The sequence below is a fragment of the Pteropus alecto genome, unplaced genomic scaffold (assembly GCF_000325575.1).
Source record: "Pteropus alecto unplaced genomic scaffold, ASM32557v1 scaffold75, whole genome shotgun sequence".
Classification (NCBI taxonomy): Eukaryota; Metazoa; Chordata; class Mammalia; order Chiroptera; family Pteropodidae; genus Pteropus; species Pteropus alecto.
Genome location: NW_006440638.1, coordinates 17,137,168 through 17,153,676, shown reverse-complemented (window position 1 = coordinate 17,153,676; position 16,509 = coordinate 17,137,168). Strand labels below are relative to the sequence as shown.

The following is a 16,509-nucleotide window of genomic DNA, read 5'->3' as shown; positions in this document are numbered from 1 at the left end:
GAATAGCTCCTGGAAGAGTTACTAATTGACTTCATTTATGGGTTTCTGTGCCTTTATGGGAGTAACACTCTGGAGATGATAAAGGAGTAAATCTGTCTTAGGAGCGGTGTGACTTTGGACACATTACCCAAGTTCCCTCATCTGTAAAATGAGGATAATAATTTTATCTATTGCATAGGGTGATTGTGAGGATCAGATGAGAAAATACATGTAAATCACTTAGCACAGTGCCTGGCACATGGTATGTGTTCAATAAGCATCAGCTATTACTACCATGGTTGGCACCTCCACTCTGCAATGTAGAAGCCAACTGACTCGAATCACACAAATTCAACATCTGATCACTTGATGATGTTATCCTCTGAGAGTGGCTCAAGACCTCTCTGTCTGTACCACCATCTCCAGCCCACACTCTAAAAAGCCATCTTTCCCATTCTGGGCAGTCCCTGAAGCCAAAGCAAAAATGGAATGCATTGGACACAACACTAACAAACTATTGTGAACACTCACCCCACTCTAAAATCTAAACTGCTTCCTGACCAAAATGTTCTGTGGACGGAAATGAATTTCTTTGATTCATTTCTGGCTTTTGACCACAGATGCACGACATCAAGAGCTCTGCACAAAAGTGGTCGATGGCTGCTGGTTGATCTAGGCTAACACCAGCCCTGGTTGTGGATTCTAGCAAGAAGAAACATGTTTACTTTGTTTCATTTCTAAGTGAGGCAAAACAAATAAAATGCTGGCAAAGGGAAAAAAGTATGAATGAGGGTAAGTTGAGACCTAGGAGATTGGACTATAATAGGGTTTGGGCCTCTGAGAACCCTAAAATGGGCTTTATGGTCCCTGTCCTGAGATGCTTCCATGTCATATTGTGACCATCTCAATATGGCGAACTCTAGGAAACTTCAGAGGATTTGATGTAATTGTTCTGGTGTCAGGGGTGGGGGTGGCCGCCTCTTACATCTTCACTCCTCCTTGGAGCCTCCAGGGTTTGGAGAAAGGGCAGACACTGATCTAGCTGGAGGGCTTAACCTTTCTGATCCTCAGTTTTATCATGTGCAGCAGAGTGTTCTTGAGATGGCATTGTTCAGAGGATTCACCAAGAAAAATCTATTTCAAGTACTTAGCCCTGTGCCAGGCACTTAGCAAGTGTTTAAAGAATAGGAGCTGTAGCTCTCATAGCTATTTTAGACTTCGGAATTCATCTAATATAACTGGCATCATAGTACACTGAAGGGAATTAAAAGCTAAGGTGTGGTCTTGTATGGTCACACAGCTCCTTGGTGAGGGGCAGAGCTGGGGTCCCATTCCATGTCTCCACTCTGGGCTTTTTTGCTGTACCCCACTGACTCTCAGGACTCATTTACCTCAGCTGAGCTCCTCAGTACATCACTGTTCTCGAGCCTTCCACCTTTGCCTCTTCATGTGTCCACCTCCAACATTCGCACGATCCCTAAATCCTGCTCCTGTTACCTCCAAAATATCCTGTCAAAATTCCTCCTGCTTTCTTGCCTCATGGACCCTGTAGTTATTCTGTCCAGAAGATTCTCCCCTCCTCTTTACCCATGACTGGCCCTTTTAAGTTTCAGCTCACACGTCTCCACCTCAGAGAGATTGTCCGCAACCATCCTAGCCCAAGTAACACCGTCTCGTACCTTCCCTTTCTCTCTTTCTAGTTTGTGGCCTGTACGACACTTCCCCTACTCTATAATTTTCTTTCCTTTTCATTGTCTGTCTTATTTCCTAAACGTAAGCTTACAAGGACAGAAAACATGTGTCCCTAGCACCTAGCACAATATATGACATATAGGTGCTCAGTAAATATATGTTGAATGGACGAACGAATGAATGAATGGATTCCAGAATCAGCATATTGGTTAACACCTGGATAGAACCAAGGAAAGGATTTTAACTTGCTGGGAGAGGCACCTGGGTACCTGCTTGTCCCCCATCTTGGCCTCCTAAAAGAACAGCGTGAAGCTACCTACAAATAGGGACTCTTGCAAACAGGCAACCCACACAAAAGCACATCTTGCAGGCAAGGGAAATGGGCGGATAGTTGCTAATTGAGACTTCCAACTGGGCTGATCTTTCCAAAGTTCCAAAGGCGCCTGCCTCCATAAATCCCAGGCTGCTACTGCTGCTGAGGCTGGGGAGGGAGGAGAGGAGGGGTGTGCTTGGGCGCCTCTCGGGCTGGCACGAAGAAGCCACATCTCATCCTCCCTCCTCCCCCCAGCTCCTCTCCAAGAGAGGAAGCAATGCAGATGGAGACGAGAAATAAATATTCCTGCCTGCTCTGTGCCACTGCAGACGTTTTCCAAAATGTCTGGCTTGGACCATGAAATCAAGCCCACCCAGGAAAGGAGGCGCTCAGCGGGAGAAAGAGGGGGAAAGGGTGGCATATTTGTCGATACTTGTCAGCTTTCTGGGGGGCAGAGCACATGGCTCATACTTGGCAGCCCTGCTGAGGTGGGGATGTGGTAAGTGCACAGTAATACTTGAAGAATTGAATCAGAAATGGGAGCAGAGTTAAGAAAATCCTGCCAGCATGTCAGCACTATCTCTATGCCTCTGTCCAGGGTCCCAGGACTCACATGTGGTTCTCCTATCATTGACGGCAAGGCTCTTTCCGCAATACCTGCTATCTCTGCTCAACCCTTTACCTTCGCTCCACTCCAGGGTAATCAACACAACTGGGAAGACTTCTGCAGGAAGTCTTCAGAGGCCCTTTGAAATTTGGGCTGAAGCTCAGAATCCACGTGTGGAGATATTCCTGCCACCTCTAAGCACAGCTCGCGGGCTCCAACACTGGAATACCAGCAGGAGATGAGAACACAGGCTGCAAATGATAAGTGGGTGCTTTTGGCCTGGGGGTGGCCAAGTGTGTGGGAGAAGTGTCACTAAGGAAGGGAAGTTATAGGCCCAGCAACAGGCACTGAAGTGTTCTGCAGTGGCAGGGACTTCGCTAGGCATGCTGGGTGACTGCAAAATGTCTCAGACAAGGGAGCTGAGAGGATGAGAATTTCAGCTTGAAAACTCCTGCACAGGCTGTGCTAGGTCTTCTTGGTTTCAGATACTGCCGTGAGAATCTCCTTGGTACTATGTCCTCGATATCACTGCCACTGGACCACCTTTCGCTAGTCCTCTTGGTAAGTCAGTAATTAGGATGGACTCTCAGTGGATTGAATTCTGCTCAGTAAATCACAGAGGAGCTTTCCTGGTTTTCACTGGTTCAAGTCCAATGCAGTAAAAATGGTTGCTTGAAATGAAGACTCAAAGAAAGTGATATCTTTTGTGGGTGTCAGGGAAATGTTTTCCAGAAATGTTGCATTTACTTCTGCCTCTTTTCACTATTTCCATGACTGCACTGAGAAATAAGATTATCTAATATTTCCCACTCATGTGCCCTGAATCCTTCTTTATGAATCTTCCCCACTCATTATTTGCCCATCTGCCTTCTAGTGCCAGGCAAGTGCCAGCTGAATCCCACTCTCTTCAGGAAGCTGTTCAGTGGTGGGGGAAAGCTGGCAAAGAAGACCTGGGTTCCTGTCACCACTCTGCCCATTGCTGTGTGACCTTAGACAAATTACTCCCCCTCTCTGGGCCTTGGTTTCTTTGTTTGTCAGAGAGTGGGTTGGACAGGTTCCCTTTCAGCTGTGACACATTACGGGTGGTTCTACAGAGTGAAATCGAATAGAATTCCTATTGTTACCAACCTCTTCCCACCCCATCTTTGCCAATAAATTCCAGGGACTGGGGGCATCGTACTCTCTGAGATTGAGTTCAGTCCTCATACCTGGGAAGGTCAGAGCTGCATATCAGGACAAGGTGGACATGAAGATAAGTGGATGCTCTCTAGAATTGTTTCAAATGTTTTCTGTCTCCATTTCTCTTAGTTCTCAGGAAATCTAATGTATGGGTTAGGGAAGACCAAAGTAGGGCATATTTGGAAAGAACTTGTATGCATGTATGTCTACGATGTTTTATAATCATATTAGATATCTTTTATAAATAATAGCTGCCATTTATCGAGGCCTACTATGTGCTAGGACTATGCTAGGTTCTTTTGCTTACGTTATTATCCTCATGACAGTTCATTATGGAAGACATTATTTACTCCCACTCCCACGCAACATCGGTAGTTGACTGTAATTAAAACACACAAGCAAAAAGCAAAATGAAATAACAGCACATTTCTCTAAAGCCAAAACTGAAACTAAAGCAAAACTTAGAGAAAATGAGGCTCAGAGAGGATGAGACACCTACTAAAGATCACACAGCTGGTTAATATTGCTAATGGGATTTGAACCCAATTTTATTGGATTCCAAAGATGATGATGTGCTACCCCCTACTTTGTGCTGGGCCTTGTCTTGGCATTCAATGCCCTCCTAGGAAATTCTTCATACAGAAAGGCTATTTTAAAGACCCATAGATAATGGGTCCTAAATTGATGGCCCTTCCTATGGCATTGTCAGAGGAGAACGGCTGGTCTCGGAGCCAAAAAGCATCCTGCCATCAAAAATGGCAAGAAAGCATACAGCTGCAGTGCCCGCCTAACACAGGAAGGGTCGGAGAACCGGGCCCCAAAGCAGTCCTTTTACAATGACCATCTCCATTGATCACTTACCTCCAGAGAATTAGGCTGGCTTCTGCCCACCACTTAACTCAGTTCTATGGTCTTACCCAATCCTGGCACAGAATAAGAGCCCCTCAGAATTTGTACAGACTTGATCATCTGTGCCAGATGTGTCCCCAAGCCCAGGTGGGTCAGAATGAGCGAAACAGCTAGGAGGGAGCTACAGGAAACTGGCAAATACATATCGGCTGTGGAGACCGCTGTGACTCAGCTCCAGCAGACTGCTGCTATGCACGTACACAGGCCCAGTGCTGCTGACCATCCGCTTTATAAAGACAGCCCTAGAATACAGACTTCTCTGTGGCTTCTCCTGATTTTTAAATGTGGGCAATTCAGTTAAGAAAAGTGTACCTGATGCAGTGAGGACCAATTAAAACATATTTACAACCTCTATGTGACCTGTAGGCCTCCATTCGCAACCTGTAAAATTAATTTTCACCATTTACAGATGAGGAAATGGTGGCTCAGAAACATTAAATGATTTGCCTAAGATAGCTAAGTTGGGCTCAGGCCGGTAACTCTCTCTCAGGATACAAACATAGAGAGACATGTGTGTGTGTGCATACATACATATACATAAACACATAGTGTATATTCACAGATGAAACAGAAACGATTTTGGATTACCTGCTGTTATAAAATGTCCTGCTTATTCTCCTAGTGTTATTATATACTGATAGTTGACTGCAATTAGCATTCGTATACAAATCAAAAAGAAACTGACATGATGGCATTTCTCCCCTATGCCAGCTCCTTGACATTTATGAGATAGTTTTAGTTTTAATATCCATTTGAATTATTCCAAATTTCCTTAATAAAAATAACATTGTAAAGCTCTTTACTTACGGTAAATGACAAAAAAGAAGAAAACAAAGTCCCTTCGTCATATCTGGATAATTTTGCCAGTACTCCTTCCAAGATAGTAACGAACTAGTAAAACGACAAAACAGAAAAAAAATTATTATTTCAAACTATAATTGTTCACAACAAAGAGCAACACTTTCCGACCACATAAGACCAGCATTGAGCTCTCTGCTCATTTTTGCATTCTATTATTTAATTCAGCCTTTGGGGAAAGGAATAGACTGCCTTTACATAGAAATATTTGACTTATCCGGCTTTCTCTTCATTATTATGTGATTGCAAATAGAGAGTGTTACAGAAGTGCAAAGTGACAAAATATTATTGAGTTGCATATAGCATGCGATAATATTAAATGCACTTTTTAAAATCCAAAACTGCGCAAAACCGTTTTTTTTACGTTACATATTAGCACTACATTTAATCCAATCTATTTTTATTTGTATTTTATCAGTAATTTGGGGGAAACAGAAGTTTAGCACTGGCAAATATAAATGTCTTCCCATTCAACATTACTTAGTTAAAATTCTATAATTCATGAGGGTGACTGAAATAGCTTTATCTGACTTTTATGTTTTATTATGACTCTCACTGCATGTGAAACTAGAGAAAAGGGGGTTTTCATGATGGCAGAATTCCTTATTACCATTTAACTTTCTGTATTTAAAAATCTAACTTTGTCAGTGCTGAAAAACAAAACAAACATTTTCCGCTTAACCTAGTGCAACGTTTGGGGACAAATTCTTATTAAGTTAACATATGCCACTTCATCAATTCATCTTCACACGGCTTGCAATCATCAGAAAAATCATTCGGAGCTGAGACTGGGTGACGTACAATCTTGTTTCCTGAGAAATATAAGTATCCAGCTCAACTTTTTAACGTGTTACATTTTAATGGAAATGCAGACATAACAAAGCAATGTTTGCAATGAAACATTTCACCTGAAGCTGAAGGTTACCTTTGCAACCAAGAGTGTTATCATTTCTTTAACAGTTTCTTCAATTAGTTCGTCTATTTTTGAATGGTATTGATGCTAAAGAACACAGAAAGACAAATATTAGCATGTTTAGAAGGTGATGGCATTGCATCCAGCAGTAATTTTTAGATAACGCAATTTATAAATAAAGCCTGGCCTGCAAACCCAGTTTATTTCCACAGCCCCAGAAGCAGCTTTAAGATTCTGACTTCAGATCTTTGATGAAGAGAGATCCGAAGCACTTAAAAAAAATTACCGGGCCCATTGTTCCTCACCCAATGCTTTCAATGGCTTTGATATATGTAGAGATATATCTACATTTGCAAATAGCTTGATACATTTACAGATAGCTTGCATGGATAGCTTAACGGCCTAGCAGTGTGTTGATTTGGGTCTTACAAAGCAAGATACCACAATAATTTAATACGGGGGATAAAAAATTATCTTCGGAAACTGGTGCCCCCACCAGTTTGTAGCTTAGGAGGTAGAATCCTTCCAAAGGAAATTCGACCAATACGCTGTGAATGATTTGGCAGAAACTGTTCCAAGACCTTCGGATATTTTGCTTCAGAGCCCCCCACTTCTATCTTAAGGTGCTGACTCAGCGCTGAGGCAAATGTCTCTTTCTGAACCCTTGTGGCTGCCACTCATTTTCTCCACTGATGGATTAGCAGATCCAGGTTAACAGCCTCTACTGAGACTGCTGCTAAGTTTTTCAATTTCTCTAACTGCTGCTGTCGGTTATTAAATTTAAATAGTAATGCGAAAACAAACCCCCACACAAACAAAAATCTGCTGTAAATGCCAGGAAAAAAGAAAAACCGATTTCAACAGAAAATACTGTATGCCAGCTCCTTGACATTTATTAGATCATTTTAGTACCCATTTGAATTATTCCATATTTCCTTAATAAAAAATAACAATGTAAAACATTGCTATTTGGAAAGGAGAATGCACTTACCCACTCTTTAGCAAACTTTCAGAAGGATGATTAATTAGGAATGAAAAAAAAGGAACAGTGCAAATAAAAATTAGGACAAAAGGATACATGAGAAAATAAAAATTAAACAAACCATCGAAAAAGATATGAAAACATACAGAAATAATAAGCCATAGTAATATGGTTTAATATTCTGATAACTGGCAATCAGAATTATTGAAAGTGAGCAAAAGGATGTGAATTAGGTTTAATTCATTTAAAGTCATAGGAAAGTTTTGTTTGTCATTGGAAGGTCTAGATAAAGTCCCAGCACAAAGCTGATAAGTCATGTTGCCTAAGAAAATATAGTTTGGTTTTTTCATCTGTAAAAAAACAGACAATACTACTACCCAGAACCAATGGGGGAGGGGAGAAGCCAGGACAAATTAGTGATTTTACAGGGAATGAGGCAGACCCTGTATAAAGATATTTAGCAGGTTGGTTTTTATTATCATTATCGTTGTTGTTGTTGTTGCTGCTGCTGTTCTTAATAAATTAGGGCCAAGTCCTGTCCCGGCATTCCGTTTTCAGACTCATAGATCTGTTTTGAAGATCAAGTAAGGGTCTGGATGTGAAAATATTTTGTCAACTTATGACTGTAATTTCAATATTATAAAGTAGAAGATAAGGGTAGGGAGAGATGGTCTTATTGCTCAGTCGTGTCATTTTAGTTTTCTTTTAGTTGATAAGAGGGAAAACGAGAAAGCAAATGGCCCATGTTGTATAGTCCTGATAAACAGAACCCATGTTGGCTCTAATGCTAACTTCACAAAAGGATTTACTAGTAAGTGGCATAAACCTGAAGCTAAATGCAAAAACTATCTGCAGAATTCTGTGCTAGAAATACAAAGAAAGATGTCAGAGCAAAGGAATTCAGGAATATTGACAGGGCTCCAAATTCATTTTTAGGTCTTGAGATAAGATCCAGAATCACATGCTTACTTTCCCTCCTCATGTGACTGCCTCCCTCTGCTAGATTTTCTTTGGATTGCTATAAATGATTCACATTTATTAAATTAATTATGAGATTTAACTAACTGAGAAAAGTTAGTCATAGGAAAAATAATACAATGTGAAATATTAAACGAGGGGCTTTGAACCAAGCAAACAGCATCATTGAAAATAAAAACGTTCTCTTGAAAAACTTGGCTGAAATGGCAAACAGAGCCAAGAGCAAGTGTTCTCTATGCTTCAACTAAGGAAGAGTTAGGCAAGATTCAGTCTGAGGAGTTAATAACGTCATTCTTTCTCAAAGGGCGAACAAGCTTTCTCTTCAGAAATGGGGGAATCTCACACCTTTTCATTCTCTAAGGAATCCAAACTAAAGTATATAGATAGGGACATGGTGGTTTACGAGAACCTCTTCTCGCTTTCAATTTTTCTGTGCCAAACTTGGCCCTGACTTCTCTTCAGGTACTCCCACTATCTCTCTCTTTCACTCTATATGAATACTTTGATATCTACTCCTACACATTTCTTTTATTCTGCTTGTGAAAAAAAATGTTTTGATATGATCATTTGGACTCTTCCAGTGGAAACTCGAGCATGTCAATCTCTCTTGGTCTATTTCCTCATCTCTGCAGTAGGGTTAGAATTATCTCTGTTATGAATATAGAAATCATATTCACCTAACAAAGTAGTGAAACAATGCATGAAAACATGGTTTCGGAACATTGTGCTATACAGCAGTATTACAACTACTAAAACTAATGATTAACATGGTGGTTACATGTGTGTATGCATTCTCTAAACTCATCTAAAATCTATATACTTTATTGTATGCAAATTATAATCTCTATTAAATAAAACATACTTTGAGAGAGGTAGTAGGGCAGGGTAATATCTACTATGCTTATCATGCAGTAAAGGGGTACCTAACAAAGCAGTCTCCCCATTCCTTTATAAGTAATTACAAAATACATGGATTCTTTTTACCAGATTCACTCAAGACTTATTGACTGTCTTGCTTTTCTGGAGCAAGAGTGAGTATTCTCCCTTTACTCTGCTCTTTCTTGGGAAGTAAATTGTTCTATGGAGATGTGAAGCTCCATGAAGAGATATAAGTACTACTGGGGCCTCTTTTAATTAACATCCACTCAACTAAGATTATCTTGTCACAAAATTTCTTGCAGTCGGATGAATTATCCAATTCTACCTGCATCCCAATATGAGTACAAAGAGGGATCCTTCCTGTTTTTGCATTTTCCATTCCCTTCTGCTGGTCTTCGTGGGTTGGCTTGATGATGACAATAATAATACCTCTAAGTTATATTCTGGGTCACTAGATCATAATGATAGCAAGGGAACTACTAATCTTCGATGGCATGGAGAGTTTGGGGAGTTTACTTTTGCTTCTAACAAGCTAAGTTGCTGCAAATTCACAATCACTTTGTGAAAAATCATTCCACTTGACTTCCTGTGCTGCACATTTTGCCTTGTCATGAAACAGATTGTGTGTATGTTGTCTTTCTGTTAAGACCATCTGACCTTGGAAATGAGAAGAAAACACACTAGACCAAGTGAGAAACTATTTAATACACAATTTCCTCTCTATTGGTGCCTTACAAATTTTAATGAAAAAAATAAATATTTAAGATGGAAAAGTATGGTTAACAAATGTTTCAACAGCTGCCTTTAGATGGTACTTTACCCCAGTGATGAAATTCGTGAAGTGATCTTAAAATTGGAGGATATCGTATCACCTGGCCAATATCTAGTCTAAAACACATTGAGGGCATTGGAATCCAGGTGGAAGCAGGTATTAGTAACTAGATCTATAATATGAGCTTAATATCAAATACTCACAAAGGGAAAACTACAAAAAAAATTAGACTTCTATCTATTCTCCCAGTTTTAGGATATTTTCCAGCCACCTTCGGCCAATCTCATTTGAACGATTCAGCTTTACTTTGTAGATAAATATCATCATTCTACAACGTGAGAAGAGGTAAGAAGAGACCATTTGCATGAGACTTCCCATTGAAGTTCTACTAAAGGTCACAGCCACAGAGCAAGATCCCTCAGAGAACTTGCTATTTCTCATTATATATCTCCAACTGGGGTCTTTAGTTCAGCCTAACAAAGTTCACAGGTCCTCTGAAATTGTATAGAAAAAAATGTGTGAAAGTATTTTTTCCCTGGGAAAGGGCTCCATAAATTGCATTGGATTTTCACTTGGGGTCTATGACAATACCCCTCACCACTCTCCCCAAATCCAAGTTCACAAAAAAGTTAAGATCAGAGCGACTTGGCCTGTTTGGAAGAATTATTTAGCTTTCTGACCAGGTATGTGGGAGTTCTTTAAACACAATTGTGTCAATCTGAAAAGGGGCATTAAAAACTACTGAGGGGAAAGGGAGGCCAGTCCTAGTGTAAAAACCCTTCTCACCTTAGAATGGTATTATCCTTGTGAAATTCAGTTAAAATAGACATCTCTAGAAGCCCCAAGGGGTAATAGATAAATTGGACTTCACGAAACATAAACGAACTTTTGTGCTTTAAAGAATTACTATCAGAAAAGGAAAAAGACAACCTACAGAATGCGAGAAAATTATATAAATCATAATGGTCTAGCAGCCAGAATATATAAAGAACTCTTATAACTAAATAATAGAAGGGCAACCCAATTTTAAAAATGAGCAAATAATTTGAATAGACATTTCTTCAAAGAATATATACAAATGGTGAATAAGCACATGAAAAAGATGACCAACATCACTGCAAATCAAAACCACAGTGAGACTCCACCAGGAAGGCTATAATTGAGAAAAGCAGTTAGTAAGTATTGGCTAAGATGTGGAGAAATAACATTTCTCACATGAATGATGGGAATATAAATGGTATAGCCACTTGGAAAAACAGTTTGGTAGTTCTTCAAAAAAAGTTATACATAGAGTGACCATATGATCAGAAATTTCATTCCTAGGTATATATCCAAGAGAGCATAGGTCCACATGAAAACTTGTACACAATATTTATGATATTCATGGCAGCATAACTCATAGTAGCTAAAAAGTTGAAACAACTCAAATGTCCATTAACTGATAAACAAAAGTGGTATATACATATATAGAATATTATTTAGCTATGGAAAGGAACGAAGTATTGATACATGCAACAACATGGATGGACCTTGAAAGCATTGTGCTGCATAGAAGGTATTAGTTACGAAAGGCCACATAATAGTATATTCCATTTACATGAACTGCTCAAATAGTCAGGTCCTTAGAAATAGAAAATAGAGTGGTAGTTACTTGGGGCTGAGGAAGGAGGGTTGGGAAATTACTACTAATGGGTCTGTGTTTCTTTTTAGGGTGATAAAAATATCCTACAATTGATTGTGGTGATGGTTGTACAACTTAGTGAAGATACTAAAATTTATTGAATCGTATACTTTAAAAGAGTGAATTCTATGGTATGTGAATTAGATCTCCATGGGGGAAAAACAAAGAAAGAAGCTCCAAGGGAGAAAAAAATCAGGAAGAATAGGATTCTGAAAATCACCCAAGATTCTTAGAGATCGTTCACAGTAGGGTTTTGAAAGTGAAAGTGGGCTCTGTGAAGCATAAGTGACTGTTTAGAGTCCCCTAGAGAAGTGGCAGCATGTGGGTGATGGGTAGTGTAGAAATACAGAAATGGAGAGGAACATGGTAGCCTGGGCTCTGGGCCCCCTTTTCCTTGGTCCTCTGCCCCCTGCTTAATCCACAGCAGCTCTAACTTTATCTGTTTCACATTCTGGCTTTGGTAAGGTCTGAAGAACTGATTCTGCAACTAAAAACAGCCTAAATAAAACTAGAATTGTGCTATCATTTTACAGATGAAGAAAACTAGGTCTAAAGAGACTGAGTGAGTGACTTGACCAGCTCCAGTTTGCAGCAAAGCCAGGGTAAGATACCCAACCTAAGCCTTTCTCAGGATGCTGTCCTTTGTGCCTGAGTGCTTCTCCTTACATCATTTCTGGATACTGAGCTTCCAGACCAGTGATTCTCAAAGTGTGGTCTCCAGACCAGCTAGCTGCATCAGTATCAGGCAACTTGTCAGATGGCAAATTCTTGGACCACACCCTAGACTTATCGGAAACTCTTGGGGTGAGACCCAACAATCTGGGTTTTAAGAAGCTCTCTCTATAGGTCTGATGCACACTGAAATTTGAGAACCATTGCTCCAGAACACTCACATGCAGCAAATGCAGCTGGGAAAGAGAACCCCTTGCATTTGACCCTAGTGCCAGGACCATAGCCCCCTGAGGGCAAGTCCCCAATGAGAAAAACAGTCAGGAGCAGAGGCTAAAAGGTGTGGCTGAGGAAGCTGATTTGGAGGGGAAAGAAGGTTAAAGATGATCTTGCCAGGAAGAGAATACAACCAACCTCCATTTAAAAAAGGAAGGTGCTGAAAGAGAAAATAAATAACGAAGAAGGAACAAATATAATTTAGTAAAAATTCTGAGCATGTAGGGCTGGTATCGAAAGATCTGATTTAGGAGCAATTTATGCCAATTGGCAACAACATGAGAGTTGCCAGAAATGTTTCTGAATTAATTCTAAATTGGTATATGAATATCTAGCTGGCTTAAGGCCATCAGAGAAAAATGATCATGATAGTCTTTAATCAAGCCCAAGTTGCTGTTTCTTTCTCCTTTACATTTTAAATACCACTTTGGAATTGGAAACGTAGCAAAGGACTAAACTTTTGGTCAGGAAAGATTCACAATTGAGTCAATTTGAGGAGAATTAAAGTCTGAGATTTCTTAGAAATTCAGAACCTACTGCTGAAGACTGGATAGCAGGGCGATCTTACACGGAAGATAGCTTGATGCAAAAAGTGAGCTCTCCTGCTATCCAGATGTTCAAAGTGATAAAATGCACTTCAAATGTGAAAATGACTTGCATTCTGGCAAAGAGATCTGTTGGAGATACCAGCCTAATAAATAAGATCATCAAACATCATTTGACTTAAAGGAACTTTACGGCCACCTCGACTCCAGGCAAAAATCACTTCCAAGTGACTGGCATGCTCATTAGCACATGCCTTAGACATTTACTTAACAAATAGATACCAAACATTCATCTGTGGCTTAATCCGCAATGTTAGAGTATATTTCTCAAACTAGCATACTAGCATAGATAGAAGGAAATTGTGAAGTTTTCTTCTACATGATCAATGGCAGGGTGGGGAAAAAAAATCTGTATTTTTTTTTTTTTTACCTCTTGGCCCATTTCCATGCTGCAAAGTTTTGTTGATTGAGCTTTGGCATCAACCATAACATTAAACATGGTGCATATTGACTGTGGGACTCGAAAATCTGTTGATCGACTGGTTTTTTGCAGCTTAACTTCAAATGCAATCCTGGTTCTATTAAAACAAAGTAGGAAAAGACCAATTCAGCATTCAGATGGCAGCAGGTGGAGGAGACATTTTCTGAGAGGTCAGTGAAAAAGAAAATTGAAGGCTGTAATCAGTTTCAACCGACAATGACTTCACATGTGTTCTTTTTAAAATGACTTTCCCGATTAAGGAAGGACTATTCAGGGAGACAGCCACGTAAACCCTTCCTTTCTCAGCAGTACATGGAACACCTGTAGCTCGGCATATTTCTGTCTATAATTTACATGCTATGGAGAACCCTAATTGTAGGAGAATGAATGAATTAACAAAAACCCAATTACAGCATTATAGCATATGTAAGTTCTCTCACATTGGCAACTGCCTACCTTGAATCACTTCATTAAAAAACCAAAAAACAAAAAAGCAGTTTCCAATCTTCAAAATCTCATGGTGGGGAAAAATCTTAAATGACAGTTATTGTTTTTATTTTTTTCTTTCTGGTTTTGAAAGAGACGAAAGTAAAAAAAAAAATCCAACGAGCTTATTATATTGCTTTAACGACTAAAAAAATAAGATGGCTACGTTTGGGGAGGACAGTGAAATTATGGAGAAGTGGTAACAGGGAACTTCCACCGTATTTCTTTGTGTGTTTTGCAACGTCAATCTATTGTTTTGTAATCAGAATATATTATTTCTATAAATAAAAATGTCATAATATACTTACCAATTCAAGAATTGTGTAATTATGGAAACTTAATGTGACAAAATTCTGACTTAGGTAAAATTATGATCCTAGCACCGTACTAATAGTTCATGGGAAAAACCCAGTTCAACATGGCCAGCTGGTGATACAGGTGTGAGATCTAATCCTTGATATCAGCATTGTAAAGGGGACCGGTTATATTTTAAACGATTATAGAGAAGTGGGTCACATCATCACATGTCTTTGAAAAAAAGCACCTGGTTAGTAAGTGGTTTTTTTAAAGGTCCTTTCGTCCAAGGCATCTTTTCAGCATTGTTCACTGTCAGGTTCTGGAGATCATGCAGCCATCAGGAAAGCATCACTTTAAGAGGCATTTGTAGCAGTTTTCTAACAGTGCATAGGGGGACCACACAGCTAGTTAGCTCAGGAAAGGATGCCAGCTTGCTAACACACCCTGGGTGCATGCAGGGAAGCCAAGTATAATTTCTAAGGTTGGAAGCCCAGTTCTTAAGAAAACAACTAGAAAAAAAAAAAAACAACAAAAAACTCACCCTTAAAACACTCCTATATATTATATGATCATGTTAAAGATAAATGTATCTTGGCTTCTAAAGACTCGGAGCACTGAAGTAGCTTTTTAATCATGATGATCATTTTAAGCTACGCTGAAAATACATAATTTTCTGGTTTCGTGAAAAGGAGACCTGCTGGGGACTGAGTTGGACAGGTCCCTGTGCATATCTTGTGAGGCTTGTGTACCAGTTCTGAGCCGATTTGAGAAATGGAAATGCTAAATTGCTCCCTTACAATGAAATAATTGTCTTCTGTTTTCACAGGAGAACTGTTCATAACCCTTAGAGTTTGAGGCTTTGAAAAAAAGAAGCCAAGCGCAAAATTAATGCGACCGAGAGGACTCTCTGGGGCCAAAAAGCCAGGAATGGAGAGGTCAGTTAATCCTTGAGGGCAGAGTTGGGTGCCTTGTTTTCTGTGGAACACGGTACCTGATATAGACCAGACTAAAAGCTCTGTAAAGTCCATCAAATAAATGATTTAAATTTCTCAGAAACTGGGAGATAAGGAGTGCTCGATTGACTTTTTGGAGCTGCATATTTACATCTATGAAATCACGTCCTTACTAAGAGCCATTTATTCTGTCTCAAAGAGGAAAGCAAAGGTTCTAGGCTCCACAAATGCAGATTCTATGTCTTAAAACATCCAAAGACTGCTTCATGTTTTACCCTCTGACTCCGGAGGTCTGGGGATGAAATGTCCACCTATGTTTGCTCTTGTTTGTGTTTCTGCTTATGTCTGCGGCCTTAACTGAAAGGGACACCAGGGCCAAGTGTACACATGCAGTTACACCTGGCCCTGACTAACTTCTATTAATAAAAGGTTACCTAATAGCTATATGCCTGGTATGATGCTGGGACATGGGGAGGGTGAGGAGCTCAAAATGAACAGGATATACTCCTTCTCTCTGAGTAACTCACATTCTTTGGTATGGCTGACTCATAAAGATATGTGGTAAGGGATAAAATGAAGTCACTATCTACCTTTTATATAGATATATCTTCCCTTTTTCTCCCAGCATCTCCCTATTATTTATTCCTGACTCAAAAGACTGGCTTCTCAGAGAAGGGCAGATATGTCTTTCTGTACAATTGTGTGTACAGGTCAGAAGTTAGTAAGTCTTAATTTGAATGCATTGCAGCTCCTAGTATAGATCAGGGAAGAACATTTTGCTGCAGGGGAACCGCCCTGCAAGTAGTTTTCATAAAATGGTTTTGCCATAAGGAAAAACTGGCTTTTCCTAAAGTTGATACAGATGATGTACAAGATGGTAAAATTCAAAACCCTAAGGAAACATTTTGACCTTGGATTTGAGAAACAGGCTTGCCATCGATTCTTAGAGTGAGAAGAAAATAGCAAAGCACAAGATCTGGAACACCAGGACTTTAAGCTTCCCGAAGTGTCATCAAACACCTGGCCAGATTCTCCATAGCCATAGTTCCTTTCCTAATTC

General features: G+C 39.7%; 1 protein-coding gene across 4 annotated transcripts in view; it reads right to left on the bottom strand.

Annotated features, from left to right (window-relative positions):
- CADPS (calcium dependent secretion activator) overlaps positions 1-16,509 on the bottom strand; it is a 456,128-nt gene that overhangs the window by 62,962 nt on the left and 376,657 nt on the right. For 3 of the 4 annotated variants that reach the window (XM_025050752.1, XM_025050751.1, XM_025050753.1), the window contains 3 exons: positions 13,663-13,810; positions 6,463-6,537; positions 5,487-5,570 (listed from right to left, as the gene is read on the bottom strand). In XM_025050752.1, the coding sequence (XP_024906520.1) occupies positions 5,487-5,570; positions 6,463-6,537; positions 13,663-13,810 (307 nt within the window). Of the gene's footprint in view, positions 1-5,486; positions 5,571-6,462; positions 6,538-7,441; positions 7,457-13,662; positions 13,811-16,509 lie in introns of all 4 variants that reach the window. The other variant, XM_025050754.1, reaches the window with a different exon arrangement.